At 46.5% G+C, this 23,441-nt stretch overlaps 1 protein-coding gene across 1 annotated transcript in view; it reads right to left on the reverse strand.

Moving 5' to 3' along the window:
• Positions 1-8,367: 8,367 nt before the first annotated feature.
• Positions 8,368-23,441, reverse strand: part of LOC145348492 (disintegrin and metalloproteinase domain-containing protein 8-like) — a 120,812-nt gene continuing 105,738 nt past the window's right edge. The window contains exons 7-8 of the mRNA XM_080196683.1: positions 10,421-10,587; positions 8,368-8,407 (exon numbers count right to left, since the gene is read on the reverse strand). Of these exons, the coding sequence (XP_080052809.1) occupies positions 8,368-8,407; positions 10,421-10,587 (207 nt within the window). The remainder of the gene's footprint in view (positions 8,408-10,420; positions 10,588-23,441) is intronic.

The raw sequence follows: 23,441 nt of genomic DNA on the forward strand, positions 1-23,441 counted from the left end.
CTCTGTGAAGACCAAAACAAAAAAGTTATTCAAGACCTCAGCCACATCCCCATCCCCTACCACTAAGTCCCCCTTCTCATCCTCTAAGGGACCAACGTTCACCCTAGCCAGCCTCTTCCTTTTTATATATTTATAAAAACTCTTGCTATCCTTTTTTATATTAAGCGCTAGCCCAGCTTCATAGTTTCTCCTACCCTTCTTTATCAATTTCTTTGTCATTCTTTGTTGACATTTAAACCTCTCCCAATCCTCTTCTCGCCCACTACTCTTAGCTACTCGAAACGCCTCTGCTTTTAATTTAACACTTTCCTTCACCTCCTTCGTTATCCACGGCTTATTACCTCTCCTCCTACGGTCCCTTTTGACCATCAGAATAAATTTCTGCTGAGCACCAAGAAAGATCTCCTTAAAGATCCTCCACTGCTCCTCAGCAGACCTACCTTCCAACGCGCTCCCCAAGTCCACATTCGCCAATTCTTCTCTCATCCTACCATACTCCCCTCTGTTCAAACAAAGGACGCGTGTCCGGGAACCCACTTTCTCCTCCTCTATCTGCACCAGAAACTCCACCATACAATGATCACTCTCCCCAAGAGGATCCTTCACCGCAAGGTCCCTAATTCTACACGCCTCATTACATAACACCAGATCCAAGACAGCTCGCTCCCTCGTCGGCTCGAACACACACTGTTCAAGGAAACTATCCCGGCAGCATTCCAAGAGCTCCTCGAGCCCACCGCATCCAACATGGGTCGACCAATCAATATGTAGATTGAAATCCCCCATAATTAACGCCGTTCCATTCCTGCACGCCGCATTTATTTGCGCGTTAACAGCCCGCCCCACCTCCAGATCATTATTCAGGGGCCTATAGATGACACCCACCAGTGTCTTCCTCCCTTTGCTGTTCCTAATCTCCACCCACAACGATTCCGCTTTCTGCTCATTGGTTCCTATATCATCCCTTGCTACCACCCTGATGCTATCCTTAATCAGCAGAGCTACGCCCCCCCCCCCCTTTCCTCCCGCCTATCCTTCGTAAACACTTGATACCCCTGGACATTCAGCTCCCAGTCCCTGTCACCTTGCAGCCACGTCCCTGTAATGGCCACCAGATCATATCCATTTGTGCCAATCTGCGCCACCAGCTCATCCACTTTATTCCAAATGCTTTGTGCATTCAGATAAAGTGCCTTCATCCCAGCCTTCACCTGGACCCTATTTGCCGTAACGCCACCAACCATACTCACGCCCCCTACTCCCTCTATTATTGGAACATCCTCAGCCTCTACCCTTACCTGTACCGTCTCCTTAACTTTAGACCCCGTAATGTCACCTACCCTCGCACCCTCCCCCCCCTAATTAGTTTAAAGCCCTGTCTACAGTCCTCTTTACACGATTCGCCAGCACTCTGGTCCCAGCACGGTTCAGACCAACCCCATCCCACCTGAACAGGTCCCACCTACCCCAATACTGGTGCCAATGCCCCATAAATTCAAACCCATTCCTCCCACACCAATCCCTGAGCCACCCATTCACTTCCTTAATCCTATCAACCCTACGCCCGTCTGCACTTGGTTCAGGCAGTAGCCCAGAGATAACCACCTTGTCGGTTCTACTTTTTAATTCCATTCCCAGCTTTTCATACTCCCTCCCCAGCTCCTCAGTTCGCATTTTGCCTACGTCGTTGGCACCCACATGTACCACAACGACCGGATTCTCACCCTCCCACTCCAGGTTCCTCTGCAGCCCAGATGCGACATCCCGGACCCGAGCACCAGGCAGACAACACACCCTTCTGTGCACTTTGTCATTGTGACAAAGGACAGTGTCAATACCCTTCACCCCACTATCCCCAATCACTACTATGTTCCTTTTCACCTTCTCTTTGCCTATGTCCTGCTGCATCACTGTACCGTGTGCAGTTTGCTCACCGACCTCACCTCCCTCGTCCTCGTCCATGCTGCGTCTGTTTGATCAAACCGTTCTTTTCTAGGTTTCCTCCTATTTCTTCTTTGATGATGGATTCTAGCATTTTTCCAACTACGGATGTTAAGCTAACCAGCCTATAATTCCCTGCCTTTTGTCGGCTATCTTTTTTAAACAGCGATGTGACATTAGCTGTTTGCTAATCCTCTGGCACTTCCCCAGAATAAAAAGTCTGACAACACCAGGTTTTAGTCCAAACGATTTATTTGATAATAGACTCACAAGCTTTCAAGGTTTCCCTCTTCGTCAGGTGAATGGAGAGTTCTGGCCTCGGACAGAGCATATAAAGCACAGATAGTTTAGAGAATACTGATTAGAATGCGAATCTTTACACTTAACCTGCTGTTCAAGACCTGAAGTGGCTGATAATGTGAGTGGAAGGAGCACTGATCACAGGTTACAGAGATGTGTATTGTCTCAAGACAGTACAGTAAGTGAGGTTTTGAAAACCCAGGCAAGTCACGGGGGTTACAGATAGTGCGACATGAACCCAAGATCCCTGTTGAGACCGTCCTCTTGTGTGCGGAACTTGGCTATCAGTCTCTGTTCAGCGACTCTGCGCTGTCGTGTGTCGTGAAGGCCGCCTTGGAGAATGCTTACCCGAAGGTCAGAGGCTGAATGCCCGTGACCACTGAAGTGTTCGCCAACAGGAAGGGAACAGTCTTGCCTGGTGATTGTCGAGCGATGTTCATTCATCCGTTGTCATAGCGTCTGCATGGTCTCCCCAATGTACCATGCTTCGGGACATCCTTTCTTGCAACGTATCAGGTAGACAATGTTGGCCGAGTTGCAAGAGTATTTACCATGTACCTGGTGGATGGTATTCTCACGTGTGATGATGGTATCCATGTCGATGATCCAGCATGTCTTGCAGAGGTTGCTGTGGCAGGGTTGTGTGGAATTGTGGTCACTGTTCTCCTGAAGACTGGTAGTTTGCTGCGAACAATGGTCTGTTTGAGGTTGTGTGGTTGTCTGAAGGCAAGAAGTGGGGGTGTGGGGATAGCACTGGCAAGATGTTCGTCTTCATCAATAATATGTTGAAGACTCCGGAGAAGATGTCGTAGCTTCTCCGCTCCGGGGAAGTACTGGACGACGAAGGGTACTCTGTCCACTGTGTCCCGTGTTTGCCTTCTGAGGAGATCGGTGCAGTTTTTCGCTGTGGCGCATCGGAACTGTCGATCTATGAGTCAAGCACCATATCCTGTTCTTATGAGGGCATCTTTCAGGGTCTGGAGGTGTCTGTCACGATCCTCCTCATCTGAGCAAATCCTGTGTATACGGAGGGCTTGTCCATAGGGAACGGCTTCTTTAACATGTTTAGGGTGGAAGCTGGAGAAGTGGAGCATTGTGAGATTGTCTGTGGGCTTGTGGTACAGTGAGGTGCTGAGGTGACCGTCCTTAATGGAGATGCGTGTGTCCAAGAATGCAACTGATTCTGGGGAATAGTCCATGGTGAGTCTGATGGTGGGGTGGAATTTGTTGATATCATCATATAGTTGTTTCAGCGATTGTTCACCATGAGGCCAAAGGAAGAAAATGTCATCGATGTATCTAGTGTATAGCATTGGTTGAAGATTCTGTGCAGTGAAGAAGTCTTGTTCGAACCTGTGCATGAAGATGTTGGCATATTGAGGTGCAAATTTGGTCCCCATGGCTGTTCCATGTGTCTGGATGAAAAACTGGTTGTTGAAGGTGAAGACATTGTGGTCCAGGATAAAGCGGATGAGTTGTAAAATTGCATCTGGAAACTGGCAGTTGTCAGCATTGAGTACTGAGGCAGTCGCAGCAATGCCATCGTTGTGGGGGATGTTGGTGTAGAGCGCAGAGACATCCATTGTGACAAGGAGTGTCCCTGGTTCAACTGCTCCATGTGTGCTGAGTTTCAGTAGGAAGTCCGTAGTGTCGCGACAAAAGCTGATCACTGAAACAACTATATGATGATGTCAACAACTTCCACCCCACCATCAGACTCACCATGGACTATTCCCCAGAATCAGTTGCATTCTTGGACACACGCATCTCCATTAAGGATGGTCACCTCAGCACCTCACTGTACCGCAAGCCCACAGACAATCTCACAATGTTCCACTTCTCCAGCTTCCACCCTAAACATGTTAAAGAAGCCGTTCATAAGAACATAAGAACATAAGAAATAGGAGCAGGAGTAGGCCATCTAGCCCTTCGAGCCTGCCCCGCCATTCAATAAGATCATGGCTGATCTGTCGTGGCTCAGTTCCACTTTCCCGCCCTCTCCCCATAACCCTTAATCCCTTCTCTTATCAAAAACCCATCAACCCGCTTCTTAAAAATATTTAGCGAGGCAGCCTCCACCACTTCAACAGGCAGAGAATTCCAGAGATTCACCACCCTTTGAGTGAAGAAGTTCCTCCTCAACTCAAGCCCTCCGTATACACAGGATTTGCTCAGATGAGGAGGATCGTGACAGACACTTCCAGACTCTGAAAGATGCCCTCATAAGAACAGGATATGGTGCTTGACTCATAGATCGACAGTTCCGATGCGCCACAGCGAAAAACCGCACCGATCTCCTCAGAAGGCAAACACGGGACACAGTGGACAGAGTACTCTTCGTCGTCCAGTACTTCCCCGGAGCGGAGAAGCTACGACATCTTCTCCGGAGTCTTCAACATATCATTGATGAAGACGAACATCTCGCCAGGGCTATCCCCACACCCCCACTTCTTGCCTTCAGACAACCACACAACCTCAAACAGACCATTGTTCGCAGCAAACTACCAGTCTTCAGGAGAACAGTGACCACAATTCCACACAACCCTGCCACAGCAACCTCTGCAAGACACGCTGGATCATCGACATGGATACCATCATCACACGTGAGAATACCATCCACCAGGTACATGGTAAATACTCTTGCAACTCGGCCAACATTGTCTACCTATACGTTGCAAGAAAGGATGTCCCGAAGCATGGTACATTGGGGAGACCATGCGGACGCTACGACAACGGATGAATGAACATCGCTCGACAATCACCAGGCAAGACTGTTCCCTTCCTGTTGGCGAACACTTCAGTGGTCACGGGCATTCAGCCTCTGACCTTCGGGTAAGCATTCTCCAAGGCGGCCTTCACGACACACGACAGCGCAGAGTCGCTGAACAGAGGCTGATAGCCAAGTTCCGCACACATGAGGACGGTCTCAACAGCGATCTTGGGTTCATGTCGCACTATCTGTAACCCCCGTGACTTGCCTGGGTTTGCAAAACCTCACTTACTGTACTGTCTTGAGACAATACACATCTCTGTAACCTGTGATCAGTGCTCCTTCCACTCACATTGTCAGCCACTTCAGGTCTTGAACAGCAGGTTAGGTGTAAAGATTCGCATTCTAATCAGTATTCTCTAAACTGTCTGTGCTTTATATGCTCTGTCTGAGGCCAGAACTCTCCATTCACCTGACGAAGAGGGAAACCTCAAAAGCTTGTGAGTCTATTATCAAATAAATCGTTTGGACTAAAACCTGGTGTTTTACTGTGTTTACGCCAGTCCAACGCCGGCATACCCACATCATGACTTCCCCGGAGTCCAGTGAATTTTGATAAATAATTACTAAGGCGTCTGCTACCACTTCTGCCATTTCTTTCATTCCATGCATTCCATCCAGTCCCGGGGACTTGTCTACCTTCAGTCCCATTCGTCTACCAAGTACTACCTCTCTAGTAACAGTAATTGTATTAAGGACCTCATTTCCTACCATCCCTCTATCTTTAATATTCGGTAAGCTATTTGTGTACTCCACCGTGAAGACCGACACAAAAAACTTATTTAAAGTCTCAGCCATTTCCTCATTACCCACCGCTAAATCCCCCCTCTCTTCCTCCAAGGGTCCAACATTCACTCTAGCCAGTCTCTTCTTCTTTATATCTTTGTAAAAACTTTTACTATCATTTTTTATATTTAGAGCTAGTTTAACTTCATACTCTATCTTTCCTTTCTTTATCGCTTTCTTAATCATTCTTTGTTGATTTTTAAATCTTTCCCAATCTTCTAATTGCCCACTATTTTTAGCGGCTCTGTACGCATCATCTTTTAATTTAATATTCTCCTTTATTTCCTTCGATAACCACAGCTGGCTATCTCTTCTCTTACAGTCTTTCTTTACCATCGGAATATATTTCTGCTGAGTACCGAAAAAGATCTCCTTAAAAATCCTCCACTGTTCCTCAGTCATCCTACCGACCAATCTGCGCCCCCAATCTACATTAGCCAATTCTGCCCTCATCTTATCATACTCCCCTCTGTTCAAACAGAGGACACAGGTTTGGGACCCTACTTTCTCATCCTCCATCTGCATCAGAAATTCAGCCATACTATGATCACTCATCCCAAGAGGATCCCTCACAAGAAGATCCCTAATTCTTCCTGCCTCCTTACACAGTACCAGATCTAAGATAACTTGCTCCCTCGTAGGTTCCGTTACATACTGTTCAAGGAAACTGTCCCGACAGCATTCAAAGAACTCTTCCTCAAGTCCACCGCGTCCGACTTGAGTCAACCAATAAATATGCAGATTAAAATCCCCCATAATTATCGCCGTTCCGTTTCTGCACACATCAATTATTTGCTTGTTTATAGCCCGCCCCACCTCAAAGTTATTATTTGGGGCTAATAGACCACACCCACCAGCGACTTTCTCCCCTTACTCTTCCTTATCTCCACCCACAACGATTCCACGTTTTGCTCTTTGGAGCCTATATCTTCCCTTGCTACCACCCTGATGTTATCCTTTATTAACAGAGCTACCCCACCTCCTTTTCCCTCCTGTCTATCCTTCCTAAATGTCTGACACCCCTGGATATTCAGTTCCCAGTCCCGGTCACTCTGCAACCACGTTTCCGTAATGGCCACTAGATCATATCCATTTGTGCTGATTTGCGCCATCAGCTCATTCACTTTGTTTCAAATGCTTCATGCATTCAGGTAAATGGTGAGGGGGAGCTGGTTCCCCCTCACTATTTGGGAGGAAGGTGGGATTGGGATATAGAATTTGATGATCAGTCATGATGAAAATGTATGACAGGGCAGGCTTGAAGGGCTGAATGGCCTGCTCCTGCTTCTATTTTCTCTGTTTCGATGTGGCAGTGTGAGCTGGCGTCCTCTTTTGTGACCTTACTGGACTCTCTTGCCAGGTACCAAGTTTAAAGGTCGTTCGAGAACACCAATTCACTATCCACAGGTCACAGCTGAGTGATGGCTTCAAAAAGCAAACAGCTGCTATCCTCAAATTCAGTGATGAGGATCTTCAGGGCTTATCCGAGACACAGTGAGATACCTTATACCTGTGATCATAGAAGGAAATCCACCAACCTCATCAATGAAGTGAGGTTGGTGGATAAATTCTACCATAATGCGAAATTCTCCTTCTAGTGAGTGAGCGAGTGAGTTCAGCGCCAACTCTGGCTACAGGAGTGCCACAGTAAAAAGTCTGACAACACCAGGTTTTAGTCCAACCTATTTATTTGATAATATTCTCACTAGCTTTCGAGGGGACAGCCTCTTCGTCAGGTGAAGAGGCTGTCCCCTCGAAAGCTAGTGAGAATATTATCAAATAAATAGGTTGGACTAAAACCTGGTGTTGTCAGACTTTTTACTGTGTTTACGCCAGTCCAACGCCGGCATACCCACATCATGACAGGAGTGCCATCCAGTGCAGGAGAAGGATGAATGAGCTCATCCACTCTGCCAAGGTAAGTCAGGCTCTTCCCACTTCTCAGCTCACAGTCTCAAAGCCCATCAACCATTCACAGAGATCATCACACTACCACCCCAACAGACATCAGCACTGACTCTCACAAACATGTCAACATCTTCATCGCTTACATCCTATACAGCTGGCATCTTCAGCTCTGGGACAAGTCCCCTCAGGAATCTCTGGCACCTTTATAATCTATCTTGGCATCCATCCTGCTCAGAGTCTGACCACCTTTTTGCAGGATGAACTCACCCAGGGCAAAAGGGAGAGAGATCCTGCAGGAGACGGTGGGATGTCTGATCTCAGGCCCTCGCGCAGTGTAAATAGCAGAGCTGCCCAGGACTGTGTTTGTTCCCAGGGTGAGACTGGCATCTCCCAACCAGTGAGGACCCATGACAAGCTCATCATTCACCAAACTGCACTGAGTGCTTTGCAGTGTAACTCTCTGAAAGTTAGGAATGGACAATAAATATTAGCACAGTCAGCAACACCCACATCCTGAAAATGACTTTAAACAAAGTCCTCTGAGTGCCGGTGAACTTGGATTTCTCTGTCTCTGCCTGAGGTACACTAAATCAATGCAGTGCCTAGTGCACATTGAGGTGTGTGTGTGTGTGCAGGGTGAATATTGCAGTTGCAGTCCATCCTTAGGATGCTGATTCAAGCTGTTTCTGAGTGACTTGCTGCCTATCAGAGAGAAAAGACGTCATTCATGATTTGCGCGTAGTACCAAACATTTTTAAAGTTTAAAGTTTATTTATTAGTCACAAGTAGGCTTACATTAACACTGCAATGAAGTTAATGTGAAAATTCCCTTATCGCCACACTCCAGTACCTTTTCGCAGACACTGAGGGAGACCTGATGAAGTGTATCCCAGGACCCTGGGGGAGGCTAGGGAGGAAATTGTGGGTCCCCTATTAGAGATATTTGAATTATTGATAGTCATGGGTGAGGTGCCTGAAGATTGGAGGGTAGCAAATGTTCTGCCCTTGTTTAAAAAGGGCTGCAGGGAAAAACCTGGGAACTACAAGCCAGTGAGCCTCACATCTGTGGTGGGTAAATTGTTGGAGGTATTTTGAGAGACAGGACCTACAGGCATTTAGAGATACAAGGACTGATTAGGGACAGTCAGCATGGCTTTGTGAGTGGAAAATAATGTCTCACAAATATGATTGAGTTTTTTGAAGGGGTAACCAAGAGGGCAGATGAGGGCAGTGCAGTTCATGTTGTCTACACTGATTTTAACAAGGCCTTTGACAAGGTACCGCACGGTCGGTTGTTGCATAAGGTTAAATCTCACGGGATCTGGGGTGAGGTAGCTAAACGGATACAAAATTGGCTTGACGACAGAAGCCAGAGGGTGGTTGTAGAGGCTGGATAGACTGGGACTTTTTTCTCTGGAGTGTAGAAGGCTGAGGGGGTGATCTTGTAGAGGTCTATACAACAATGAGGGGCAGTGAAATAGTCAATATCTATTCCCAAAGGAAGGGAAGTCTAAAACTAGAGGGCATAGGTTTAAGGCGAGAGGGGAGAGATACAAAAGAGTCGAGAGGGGTAATGATTTCACACAGAGGGCGGTGAGTGTCTGGAACAAGCTACCAGAGGTAGTAGTAGCACACATACAATTCTGTCTTAAAAAGCATTTAGCCAGTTACTTGGGTAAGATGAGTATAGAGGGATATGGGCCAAATGCAGGCAACTGGGACTAGCTTAGGGCTTTAAAAAAGAGGGGGCGACATGGACAAGTTGGGCCGAAGAACCTGTTTTCATGCTGTAAACCTCTATGATTCCCTATGAACCAGATGGGGTTTTAAAGTAATGGATAATGGTTTCACGGTCTTCATTAAACTTTTAATTCCAGAATTTTATTGAATTCAGATTTCACCATCTGCTATGGTGGGATATGAACCTGGTTACCGAGACCATTACCCTGGGTCTCTAGATCCCCAACACAGAATCTCCAACACAGAATCCCCGACATAGAATCCCTAGGTGCGACACATGGCACAGTAGTTATCACTGGTATCTCACAGCGCCAGGGATCTGGGTTCGATTCTCAGCTTGGGTTAATGTCTATGTGGCATTTGCATATTTGCCCCTTACCTGCATGGGTTTCCTCTGGGTACTCCAGTTTCCTCCCACATTCTGAAAGACATGTTGGTTAGGTGCATTGATCTGAACAGGTGCTGGGGTGTGGTGACTAGGGGGATTTCACAGTAACTTCATTGCATTGTTAATGTAAGTCTTACTTGTGATACCAATAAATAAACTTGACTTTAAAAAACTTTACACTGCAGAAGAAGGCCATTCGGCTCATCGAGTCTGCACCAACTCTCTGACAGAGCATCTATCCTTCAACGCCCAGCTGCTTCACAGAGCCTGTGACCCAGGTTCAATTCAATTCCTCGGGTGACTGTGGAGTTTGCACATTCTCTCCATGTCTGCATGCGTTTCCTCCGGGTGCTCCAGTTTCCTCCCACAGTCCAAAGATGTGCAGGATAGGTGGGTTGTCCATGTCAAATTGCCCCTCAGTGGAAGGGCGCCTAAGCGAGGAAAAATGCGTGGGGTTATGGGTATAGGGCCTGGGTGGGAATGTTGACAGGTTAGGCTCGATGGGCTGAATGCACTGTAGGATTCTATGATATCTATTTCTACCCAGGGTTGGTTTGTTGTGAGAGAATGATGTGTCAGATACTCACAGTATGAGTTGAGCATTGTCATGAGGTATCCTTGGTAGAAGGTCTCTTTGTCTCCATCGCCTGAATCGCTCCAGAGTCTGCACAAGATTAGGGTTCACACGGATTTTATCTGTTGTCCATGCCTCAACTGCAACCAGCACAACACGAACTTGCATTTTCGAAAAGTACTGATGAAAAGACAGGGTGTCATAAACTGAGCTGAATGAATTTCTCTGATAGGCACATAAAAACAACAACCAATCACAAGGCAGCCAAATTCTCCTCCAATTCAATTTGCAAGTTTGCTGACGACACCACTGTGGCGGGTCGGATCTCAAACAATAACGAGAAAGAGTACAGGAATGAGATAGAGAATCTGGTGAACTGGTGCGGCAACATTAATCTCCCTCAATGTCAACAAAACCAAGAAGATTGTCATCGACTTCAGGAAGTGTAAAGGAGAACATGCCCTTGTCTACATCAACAGGGATAAAGTAGAAAGGGTCAACAACTTCAGGTTTCTCAGTGTACAGATCACCAACAACCTGTCCTGGTCCCCCCATGTTGACACTACAGTTAAGAAAGCCCACCAACGCCTCTACTTTTTCAGAAGACTAAGGAAATTTGGCATGTCTGCCACAAATCTCACCATCTTTTACAGATGCACCATAGAGAGCATTCTTTCCAGTTAGAACACAGCTTCTATAGATCCTGCTCTGTCCAAGACCACAAGAAACTACAAAAGGTCGTGAACGAAGCTCAGTTCATCACTCAAACCAGCCTCCCATCCATTGAATCTGTCTACACTTACCGCTGCCTCGGCAAAGCAGCCAACATAATTAAGGACCCTACATACCCAGATATACTCTCTTCAACCATTTTCAGTCAGGAAAAAGATACAAAAGTCTGAGGTCAAGAACTGATTCAAGAACAGCTTCTTCCCTGCTGCCATCAGATTTTTGAATGGACCTAGCTTGCATTAAGTTGATCTTTCTCGACATGACCGCCACGCTACATTCTCTAACCTCTCCTTTCCTTCGCTATATATGGTATACTTTGTCTGTACAGTGTGCAAGAAATAGTACTTTTCACTGTATGTTAATATGTGACAATAATCAAATCAAACTAAACAAGGTGACTATCGAATTTTCCAAGGAAATTGAAGAAGGAAATCAGAGATGCAAAGAGAGGAAGAGAGCACAGCAGAGGTGACAAATTAATGTTTCCTATCTGTCTTTATGAAGGACGGTGTTGTCAATGTCATAGTGGAAGCTGTTGAGACACTGGAAGGATTATAAACTGAATAAGGTGTTGGGCCAGAGCAGAGCTGGTGGAAGAGGCAATGCTATTGGATTAGCACTCCATTCCTTCTGACTTAACCAAGCAAGGAGCTGAGGATTTCTAGCCAGATTCTGACCTTGTGCTGGTTGAATTTAGCTGATCAGTAGGCCATGTTGTACAGGGAAACAGGTACAAGAATTGTATACAGCCACCAAATGCTACAAACCAGCTCCCAGCTACTCTGGGAGGCCTGAGAATAAATTTTAGTGTGAAAGGTCAGTTTCAGTATGAAAGGTCAGTTTGAGTGAGAAAGGTCAGTTTCAGTGAGAAAGGTCAGTTTTACCACTTTTTAGACGCAGCATGCGTTCATGAAGGGCAGGTCATGTTTAACTAATTTGGTGGAATTCTTTGAGAACATTGCATGCACAGTGGACAATGGAGAACCTGTGGATGTGATTTATCTGGATTTCCAGAAGGCATCTGACAAGGTGCCTCACCAAAGACTGCTACACAAGATAAAGCTGCACAGTGTTACGGATAATGTATTAGCATGGATAGAGAATACAGGTTAACTAACAGAAAGCAAAGAGTGGGGGTAAATGGGTGTTTTTCTGGCTGCGATTCGTGACTAGTGATGTGCCTCAGGGATCAGTGTTGGGACCGCAATTGTTTACGATTTACATAGATGATTTGAAGTTGGGGACCAAGTGTAGTGTGTCAAAGTTCACAGATGACACTATGATGAGTGACAGAACAAACTGTGCAGAGGACGCTGAAAGTCTGCAAAGGGATACAGTCTAAGTGAGTGGGAAAGGGAATGGCACCTGTTAGTAAATGTGAGGTCATTCATTCTAGTAGGAATAACAGCAAAATGGGCTATTATTTAAATGGTAAAAAATTGCAGCATTCTGCTGTGCAGAGGGACCTGGGTGTCCTTGGGCATGAATCACAAGGAGTTGGTTTACAGGTGGAGCAGGTAATGAAGAAGGCAAATGTAATTTTGTCCTTCATTGCTAGAGGGATGCAGTTTAAAAACAGTGAGGTTATGTTGCAGCTGTATAAGGTGCTACAGATGACACTAAGATGAGTGAACTAGAGTACTATGGAGCTTTGGTCTCCTTACTTGAGAAAGGATATACTGGCACTCGAGGAGGTGCAGAGGAGATTCACTCGGTTGATTCCAGAGTTGAGAGGGTTGGCTTTTGAGGAGAGACTGAATAGACTGGGGCTATACTCAATGGAAATTAGAAGAATGAGGGGAGATCTTATAGAAACATATAAGATTATGAGGGAATAGATAAGATAGAAGCAGGGAAGTTGTTTCCACTGGTGGATGAAACTAGAACTAGGGACATAGCCTCAAAATAAGGGGAAGCAGATTTAGGACTGAGTTCAGGAGGAACTTCTTCACACAAAGGGTTGTGAATCTGTGGAATTCCCTGCCCAGTGAAGCAGTTGAGGTTACCTCATTGAATGTTTTTAAGGCAAGGATAGATACATTTTTAAACAGTCAATGAATTAAGAGTCATGGTGAGTGGGCGGGTAAGTGGAGCTGAGTCCACGAAAAGATCAGCCATGAACTTATTGAATGGCGGAGCAGGCTTCAGGGGCCAGATGGTCTATTCCTAGGTTATATGGTCTTAATGAGAAAAGTTATTTTCAATGTGAAACTCTGTTTTGGTGTGAAAGGTCAGTTTCAGTGAGAAAGGTCAGTTGAAAATCAAATTGGAGGGGAATTTGGCTACACAGTTGTCAGTGTATAAGGAGTATAGGAGGCGGCTGAGAACACAGCCTTGTGGGGCACCACTGTTGAGGATGATCATGGAGACATTTCAGTGTGAAAGGTCAGTTCTAGTGTGAAAGATCAGGCTTAGTGTGAAAGTAAGAAGTCTCACAACACCAGGTTAATGTCTCACTAACTGTCCTGGCTGGAGACGATACACATATCTTGAACCTCTGCTTAACTCTCCCTCCATTCATAACATAAGAACATAAGAAATAGGAGCAGGAGTAGGCCATCTAGCCCTTCGAGCCTGCCCCGCCATTCAATAAGATCATGGCTGATCTGAAGTGGATCAGTTCCACTTTCCCGCTCTCTCCCCATAACCCTTAATTCCCCTGTCTATCAGAAACCTATCTACCCGTGACTTAAATATATTTATCAAGGTAGCCTCCACCACTTCAACGGGCAGAGAATTCCAGGGATTCACCACCCTTTGAGTGAAGAAGTTCCTCCTCAACTCTGTTCTAAACTGCCCTCCCCTTTATCTTGAGGCTGTGCCCTCTAGTCCTGCTCTCCTTCCTAAGCGGGAAGAATCTCTCTACCTCTACCCTATCCATCCCCTTCATTATCTTATGCATCTCTATAAGATCCCCCCTCAGCCTTCCAAACTCCAACGAGTACAGACCCAGTCTATTTAGTCTCTCTTCATAGTCCAACCCCCTCATCTCCGGTATCAGCCTAGTGAACCTCCTCTGCACTCCCTCCAAGGCCAATATATCCTTCCTCAAGTGCAGCGACCAAAACTGCACACAGTACTCCAGCTGTGGCCTCACCAGTACCCTGTACAGTTGCAGCAAGACCTCCCTGCTTTTATGTTCTATCCCCCTCGCGATAAAGGCCAACATTCCATTCGCCTTCTTGATCACCTGCTGCACCTGCAGAATGGGTTTTTACGACTTGTGCACAAGGACCCCCAGGTCCCTCTGCACCATAGCATGCTGCAGCTTTTCGCCTTTCAAATAATAATCCCTCCTACTATTATTTCTGCCAAAATGTATCACCTCACACTTGTTAACATTATACTTCTTCTGCCAGGTCTTTGCCCACTCGCTCAGCCTATCCAGATCTCTCTGCAGACTTTCCACACCCTCCATGCAACTTGCTTTTCCACTCATCTTCGTGTCATCAGCAAATTTCGTCACCCCACACTCAGCCCCCTCCTCCAGATCATCTATAAAAATGGTAAACAGTTGAGGCCCCAGCACCGATCCCTGCGGCACTCCACTAGTCACCAACTGCCAACCGGAAGAGCACCCATTGATTCCAATTCTCTGCTTCCTATTAGACAGCCAATCCTCTATCCACGCTAACTTACCCCCAACTCCGTGCACCCTAACCTTCCGTAGCAACCTTTTGTGAGGCACCTTATGAAACGCCTTTTGCAAACCTAAAGGCGTTTGACATAAAGATCAAAGCCAAAGGCTCTGCAAACTCCTCCCTAGCCTCCCAGAGAATCCTAGGGTAAATCCCATCCGGCCCAGGGGTCTTATCTATTTTCATACTTTCAAGAATTGCTAACACCTCCTCCTTATGTACCTCAATCCTGTCTAGTCTAAAAACCCATATCTCAGTATTCTCCTCGACTACGTTGACTTTTTCTTGTGTGAATACTGACGAAAAATATTCATTTAGCGCCTCTCCTATCTCTTCAGGCTCCACGCACAACTTCCCACTACTGTCCCTGACTGGCCCTAATCTTGCCCTAATCAATCTTTTATTCCTGAGATATCTATAGAAAGCTTTAGGGTTCTCCTTGATCCTACCTGCCAAAGTCTTCTCATGTCCTCTTCTAGCTCTTCTTAACTCTCTCTTCAGCTCCTTCCTGGCTAATTTGTAACTCTCCAGTGCCCTAACTGAGCCTCACGTCTCATCTTTACATAAGCCTCCTTCTTCCTCTTCACCAGAGATTCAACTTCCTTAGTACACCACGGTTCCCTCACTCGACCACTTCCTCCCTGCCTGACAGGTACATATTTACCTAGGACTCGCAGTAGCTACTCCTTGAATAAGCTTCACATTTCAATTGTTCCCAGCCCCTGCAGTTTCCTACTCCACCCTATGTATCCTAAATCTCGCCTATTCGCCTCATAATTTCCTTTCCCCCAGCTATAACTTCGGTATATACCTATCCGTTTCCATCACTAAGGTAAACGTAACCGAATTGTGGTCACTATCACCAAAGTGCTCACCTACCTCCAAGTCTAACACCTGGTCTGGTTCATTACCCAGTACCAAATCCAATGAAGCCTCACCTCTTGTTGGCCTATCTACATACTGTGTCAGGAAACCTTCCTGCACACATTGGACAAAAACTGACCCCTCTAACGTACTTGAACTATAGCTTTTCTAATCGATATTTGTAAAGTTAAAGTCCCCCATAAAAACTCCCCTGTTACTTTCGCTCCTATCCAGGATCATCTTTGCGATCCTTTCCTCTACATCTCTGGAACTTTTTGGAGGCCAATAAAAGACTCCCAGCAGGGTGACCTCTCCTTTCCTGTTTCTAATCTCAGCCCATACTACCTCAATAGACGGGTCCACATCAAACGTCCTTTCTGCCACTGTAATACTGCCCCTGACTAACAATGCCATGCCTCCCCCTCTTTTACCACCTTCTCTGCTCTGACTGAAACATCTGAACCCCGGAACCTGCAACAACCATTCCTGTCCCTGCTCTATCCATGTCTCCGAAATGACCACAACATCAAAGTCCCAGGCACCAAACCAGGCTGCAAGTTCATCCACCTTACTGCGTATGCTCCTCCCATTAAAGTATACACACTTCAAACCACCCTCCTGCCTGCCAATACACTGCTGTGACCTAGAAACCTTATCCATGACCTCCCTATTCTCAACCTCCTGTTCATTGGAGCTACAATTCAGGTTCCCATCCCCCTTCTGAATCAGTTTAACCACCCCCCGAAGAACATTGGCAAATTTTCCCCCTAACACCCTCTGGTTCAGGTGTAGACCACCCCTTTTGTAGAGGTCCCACCTACCCCAGAATGAGGTAGGTGGGACCTCTACAAATTGTCCAGGTATCTGAACCCCTCCCTCCTGCACCATCCCTTTAGCCATGAGTGCAAATGTTCTCTCTCTATTCTTCTCCTCGCTATCCCGCGGCACAGGTAACAAACCAGAGATAACCACTCTGTTTGTTTTAGCCCTAAGCTTCCACCCTAACTCTCTGAATTTCTGTCTTACATCCCCATCCCTTTTCCTACCCTTTTACTACAAAATAAACCTGTTGGACTTTAACCTGGTGTTGTGAGACTTCTTACTGTGTTTACCTCCATTGTAGCCAGTGAGGATACACAGATTTCTCTCAAGGCCCCATCAATCTCCTCTCTTGCCTCTCTCAGTATTCTGGGGTATATCCCACCAGGTCCTGGAGATTTGTCTATCTTAATGTCTCTCAAGAACTTTTTTGATCTCAACATGACTTAAACTATCTACACACTTCTTCCCAGACACATCATCCACCAATTCTTTCTCAATGGAGAATCGTCACGCAAAGAACTCATTTAATACCTTGCCCATTTCCCCTGGCTACATGCATAGATACCCTTCTTTGTCCTCGACTGGGCCAACCCGCTCCCTGGCTACCCTGGGTTCTGGGGAGAAAGCGGGAAAGTGGAACTGAGCAGCGACAGATCAGCCATGATCTTATTGAATGGCGGGGCAGGCTCGAGGGGCTAGATGGCCTACTCCTGCTCCTATTTCTTATGTTCTTATGATACCGGAGTTGAGGGGGTTGAGCTATGAGGAGAGGCTGAATAAAGTAGGCTTGTACTCGTTAGAGTTTAGAAGAATGAGGGGAGATCTCATTGAGACATATAAGATGATGAATGGGATGGATAGGATAGAGGTGGAGAGACTCTTCCCGCTCAGAAAGGACAGTAGGACTAGGGGGCACAGCCTCAAGATAAAGGAGGGGCGGTTTAGAACGGAGTTGAGGAGGAACTTCTTCACTCAAAGGGTGGTGAATCTCTGGAAATGGCGGGGCAGGCTTGAAGGGCTAGATCGCCTACTCCTGCTCCTATTTCTTATGTTCTTATGTTCTTATGCTCTACAGACAAAACAAACCCTCCATAGAGAAGGAAACAAGAGAATGCAGAATGTAGTGTTACCGTCATAGCAAGGGTGTCGAGGAAGATCAACTTAATGCAATGTAAGTCCTTTCAAAAGTCTGACAGCAGCGGGGATGAAGCTGTTCTTGAGTCAGTTGGTATGTGGCCTCAGACGTTTGTATCTTTTTCCCAGCAGAAGAAATGGAAGAGAGAATGTCTGGGGTGTGTGGGGTCCTAAATTATGCTGCCTGCTTTGCCGAAGCAGCAGGAAGTGTAGACAGAGTCAAAGGATGGGAGGCTGCTTTGCGTGATGGACTGGGCTACATTCACATCCTTTTGTAGTTCCTTGCGGTCTTGGGCAGAGCATCTGCCCAAACATTGCAGAGTTGAAGCCAACATACCAAATTTTCTTAGGCTTCTGACAAAGTCGAGACATTGGTGGGCTCTCGACCCTTCCTATTTCATTCCTGTTGACGTCGACAGGGGCACGTTCTCCTTTATGCTTCCTGAAGTTGATGATAATCTCCTTCGATTTGTTCACATTGAGAGAGAGAGATTATTCTTGCTGCACCAGCTCACCGTTTTTCTATTTCATTCCTGTACTCTGTCTTGTCATTGTTTGAGATCTGACCCACCACTCCCACCACTCTCTGTGTGAAGAACCCCACCCCCCAATATTCCCTTTAAACTTTTCCCCCTTCAGCCTTGACCCATGTCCTCTAGTTTCTTTTCTCCCCTCGCCTCAGTGGAAAAAGCCTGCTTGCATTCATTCTATCTATACCCATCATAATTTTATACACACCTATCAAATCTCCCCTCATTTTTCTACGCTCCAGGGAATAAAGTCCCAACCTATTCAATCTCTCTCTGTAACTCGGTTTCTCAAGTCCTGGCAACATCCTTGTAAACGTTCGCTGCACTCTTTCAACCTTATTTACATCCTTCCTGTAACTAGGTGACCAAAACTGCACACAATACTCTAAATTCGGCCTCACCAATGTCTTATACAACCTCACCATAACATTCCAACTCTTATACTCAATACTTTGACTGATAAAGGCCAATGTTCCAAAAGCACTCTTTATGACCCAATCTACCTGTGAAGCCATTTTTAGGGAATTATGTATCTGTATTCCCAGATCCCTCTGTTCTACTGCACTCTTCAGCGTCCTACTGTTTACCTTGTATATTCTACGTTGGTTTGTCCTTCCAAAGTGCTATACCTCACACTTGTCCACATTAAACTCCGTCTGCATTTTTCAGCTCATTTTTCTCGCTGGTCCAAATCCCTCTGCAAGCTTTGAAAACCTTCCTCACTGTCCACTACACCTCCAATCTTTGTATCATCAGCAAATTTGCTGATCCAATTTACCACATTGTCATCCAGATCATTGATATAGTTGACAAACAACAATGGACCCAGCACTGATCCCTGCGGCATACTAGTTACAGGCCTCCACTCAGAGAAGCAATCCTCCACGACCACTCTCTGGCTTCTTCCATTGCGCCAATGTCCAATCCAGTTTACTACCTCTCCATTTATACCTCGTGACTGAACCTTCTTAACTCATCTCCCATGCGGGACTTGTCAAAGAACTTACTGAAGTCCATGTAGACAACATCCATTGCCTTCCCTTCATCCACTTTCCTGGTAACATCCTCGAAAACTCTAATAGATTGGTTAAACATGACCTACCACGCACAAAGCCATGTTGACACTCCCTAAAAAGTCCCATCTATCCAAGTATTTGTAGATCCAATCTTAGTACTCCTTCCAATAATTTACCTACGACTGACGTCAAACTTATCGGCCTATAATTTCCTGGATTACTTTTTGAGCTATCCTTCAATCATCCAGCACCTCACCCATGGATACCAACATTTTAAATATATCTGCCAGTTATAGAGGTTTACAGCATGGGAACAGGCCCTTTGTCCCAACTTGTCCATGCTGCCCCTTTTTCAATCCCTAAACTCGTCCCAGTTGCCCGTATTTGGCCCATATCTCTCTATACCCATCTTACCCACGTAACTGTTTTGAAAAGTCAGTTGTCTTTTAAAGGCAGTTATCTTTTTAAAAGACAAAATTGTACTCATCTCTACTACTGTTTGGCACCTTGCTTCAGACACTCACCATCCTCTGAAAATATTGCCCCTCTGGACACTTTTGTATCCCTCCCCTCTCACCTCAAACCTATGCCCTAGTTTTAGAATGCCTACCTTTAGGAAAGGATAATGACTATCTCACTAATCTGTGCCCCTCATTATTTTATAGACCTCTATAAGATCACCCTTAAGCCTCCGATGCTCCAGAGTAAAAACATCCCAGTCGCATCCTAGTAAATCTTTTCTGCACTCTTTCTAGTTTAATAATATCCTTTCTATAATAGGGTGACCAGAACTACACAGTATTCCAAGTGTGGCCTTACCAATTCCTGTACAACTTCAACAAGACATCCCAACTCCTGTATTCAACGTTTTGACCAAGAAACCAAACATGCTTAATGCCTTCTTCACCACAGTCTCCACCTGTGACTCCACTTTCAAGCAGCTAAGAACATGTACCCCTAGATCTGTGTTCTGTAACTCCCCAACGCAGAAGATTAACTGAGTAAGTCCTGCCCTGATTCAATCTATCAAAATGTGAGGACCCATGCAGAATGTTCGTGGCAGGTCACAAATGCCCTGTATGCCTGGGCCGGGCAGTTCATTAATTTCAATGTGGGCCATGCACAGCAAAAGGCCCAGGCTCTTAGCTTCGCCTCCAACGCTGGGATCCTGAATATACAGTGAATGGCACGCACACTACCTTGCGGGCCCCACATGCAGGGCCACTGCGATTTGTGAACCGGAAGGGATTCCACTCCCTGAATGTCCAAATTGACTGCGACCATCGGCTCAAGATTATGCAGGTCAATGCACGCCACCCAGGGGGTGTCCATGACTGCTTTGTGCAGTCTGGGCACTACTGGGCAACAAGTTAAGGTCATGGCTGATGACACCTGTACAGAGGCCCCAGGCTGAGGTGGAGACCTGCTACAACAAGGCCAAGCACCAACCCAGTCCGTCATTGAATGGCATTGGTGTAGGGTGGGGTGGGGGGCACTTCATCAAGGGTCCACTGGATGTTGGGGAAGGTAAGGCAGGCACTCTTAAACACATGGCTGAGTCTGCGAGGCTTAACAGGCAACCTCTACGTTTCGGAGTCGGGAACACAGAGCTGTTGAAGGGGGCAGTGTGGGGGGTGGGTGAAGAGAATCAGAGACACATTAGTCGCAGCTTGATGTGCAATTAACAGTTTATTGTGCTCTTAACATAAATGATTCCCAAACTCTGACTAATGCTGACCCTCAACCCTACCCTCTAGTGAACTACAATTTTCTAACCTTGTGCGGCCGACTGCTTCTTCTAGGTGCTACCTCAGGATGCACATCGGAGGTGCAGGTGTCCAGCTGTGGTGCATGCCCCACTGCCTGTGATGCCCTTGGTAGACATCCCCTCTGTGGCATTTCTTTGTGCCACCCTGTTCACCTCGTTAGCCCTGAGATGCCCCAGTGTGAGAAAGAGGGCAGTCGGAAGGTCTCGGGATGTCCAGGCTCTCCTGGGTGGAAGACCCTGACATGGGCTCAAGCTTTTGCTGATGACACCAAGATTGGGGGAAAGGCAAATTGTGCGGAGGGTGTGGAGAGTCTGCAGAAGGATCTAGATAGGCTGGGCGAATGGGCCAGGAAATGGCAAATGGAATTTAATGTTGGCAAGTGTGAGGTGGTCCACTTTGGTAGGAAGAATGGTAGGAAGGACTATTACTTACGTGGCGAAAAACTGCAGCAGGCAACGGTGCAGAGGGACCTCGGGGTCCTTGTGCATGAGTCGCAAAAACCCAGCTTGCAGGTGCAGCAGGTGGTCAGGAAGGCGAATGGGATGCTGGCCTTCATAGCGAGGGGGATTGAATATAAAAGTAGGGAGGTCTTGCTGCAGCTGTATAGGGCATTGGTGAGGCCGCAGCTGGAGTACTGTGTGCAGTTTTGGGCGCCGCACCTGCGCAAGGATATTTTGGCCCTGGAGGGAGTGCAGAGGAGGTTTACTAGGCTGATACCGGAGTTGAGGAGATTGAGCTATGAGGAGAGGCTGAATAAACTAGGCTTGTACTCGTTAGAGTTTAGAAGAATGAGGGGAGATCTCATTGAGACGTATAAGATGATGAATGGGATGGATAGGATAGAGGTGGAGAGACTCTTCCCGCTCAAAAAAGACAGTAGGACTAGGGGGCACAGCCTCAAGATAAAGGGGAGGCGGTTTAGAACGGAGTTGAGGAGGAACTTCTTCACTCAAAGGGTGGTGAATCTCTGGAATTCTCTGCCCGTTGAAGTGGTGGAGGCTGCCTCACTAAATATTTTTAAGAAGCGGGTTGATGGGTTTTTGATAAGAGAGGGGATTAAGGGTTATGGGGAGAGGGCGGGAAAGTGGAACTGAGCCACAACAGATCAGCCATGATCTTATTGAATGGCGGGGCAGGCTCGAAGGGCTAGATGGCCTACTCCTGCTCCTATTTCTTATGTTCTTATGTTCTTATGTTCTTGCAGTGTTGGCCTGGTTCGCACACTGTGTCAGCACCACTTCCTGCAACAACAGAAGTGGTGAATGCCAAGAGCCTGACACCGCACTCTGGCAGGCAGTGCCACAAAAAAAATGTACAACCTTCTGCAAGAAGCAAGGGTGAGTGAGCATCCCTCTTAGAACCTCATGTATACTTGGCACACATCTCCAACCCTGCTTATTCACCTGAAAGCCATGCAACAAGTGACCCTTCCCCCAAGAACAGAATGTAACCCCTTCCCCTCACCCCTTCCATGGTGACCACTTTCCTCAAAACTGCCAGCACAACGCCGGAGACACAAGTGCGCATTTTACACCACGCACTACAATACGTTAATTCTTGCTTTACATCTTATGTTCCCCTCGGAAAATAAAATCCACATTGCATGGGAGATGACACACACTGTTGGTGGTGTGCCTGACCTGTGGCAGCTGACTAGCATGGAGGAGTGTGCCATGGAGCTGGCGGGGCTGATAGGCCACTGATCTTGATGCTGGAAGGTCTTTTCCACGATCTCCCAACGATGTGCACATGCGCACGCTCATCCCGTCGATTTCAGGTGCTTTGGCCCCACTTGCCCCCCTCCCACCACCAAGCGTTTAATGATATTCACGACTGCGTCTCTGCAGTGCACAGACCACAGGGATTCGGGTGAGAAGCTGAACTGTCAGAACTGTCACAATCTAGAACAGTTTTCCCACCAATTCAGCACTTCTGGGAGAATCACCGTCAAAATGTATTAAATAAAGGCATTTATTGTCCAGACAGGAAAAAAGGTCTTTCTTATGGGCCCAGGGAAGGCGCTTTGCTGATTGTTTTTGTTATACACCTGTACGAATAAGATGACAGGAGAGACATTCTCAACATGGATATGGACAAGTTAGGCCAAAGGGCCTGTTTCCATGCTGCAAACCTCTATAACTCTATGGTTCTGCTGGAGATAGTTGTGAAATTGAGAAAAAGAACACAGTTAAAACAAGGAGAGAAGAAACAACTGACAAAACAAACGGGTCGGTGCAGACACTGAGGTCAAAACTTTCTACAAGCTGAAACAAAAGATAAACAGTGGAAGAGCTGTGTTGTTGTTCGTCCATTGTCATCGATGGGGACCTCAACACCATTAGTCATTTTGAGGCTGGTTGCGGTGTGTCTGAAGATGACTGATCAGGTTAATTCAGGCACGGAATGTCCTGGCACATATCGGACAGACTTGTGCAGACACTGTAGTTGTTGCGCTGGTGGCTCTGGACTTGCGCAGCTCGCGCTTAAGTTGTGCTTCAGCAATACACCTTGCTTCGAGAGCTTGTCGGC

This window comes from Carcharhinus amblyrhynchos, chromosome 1, assembly GCF_965287045.1.
Source record: "Carcharhinus amblyrhynchos chromosome 1, sCarAmb.v2.hapA, whole genome shotgun sequence".
In the NCBI taxonomy this organism is placed as follows: domain Eukaryota; kingdom Metazoa; phylum Chordata; class Chondrichthyes; order Carcharhiniformes; family Carcharhinidae; genus Carcharhinus; species Carcharhinus amblyrhynchos.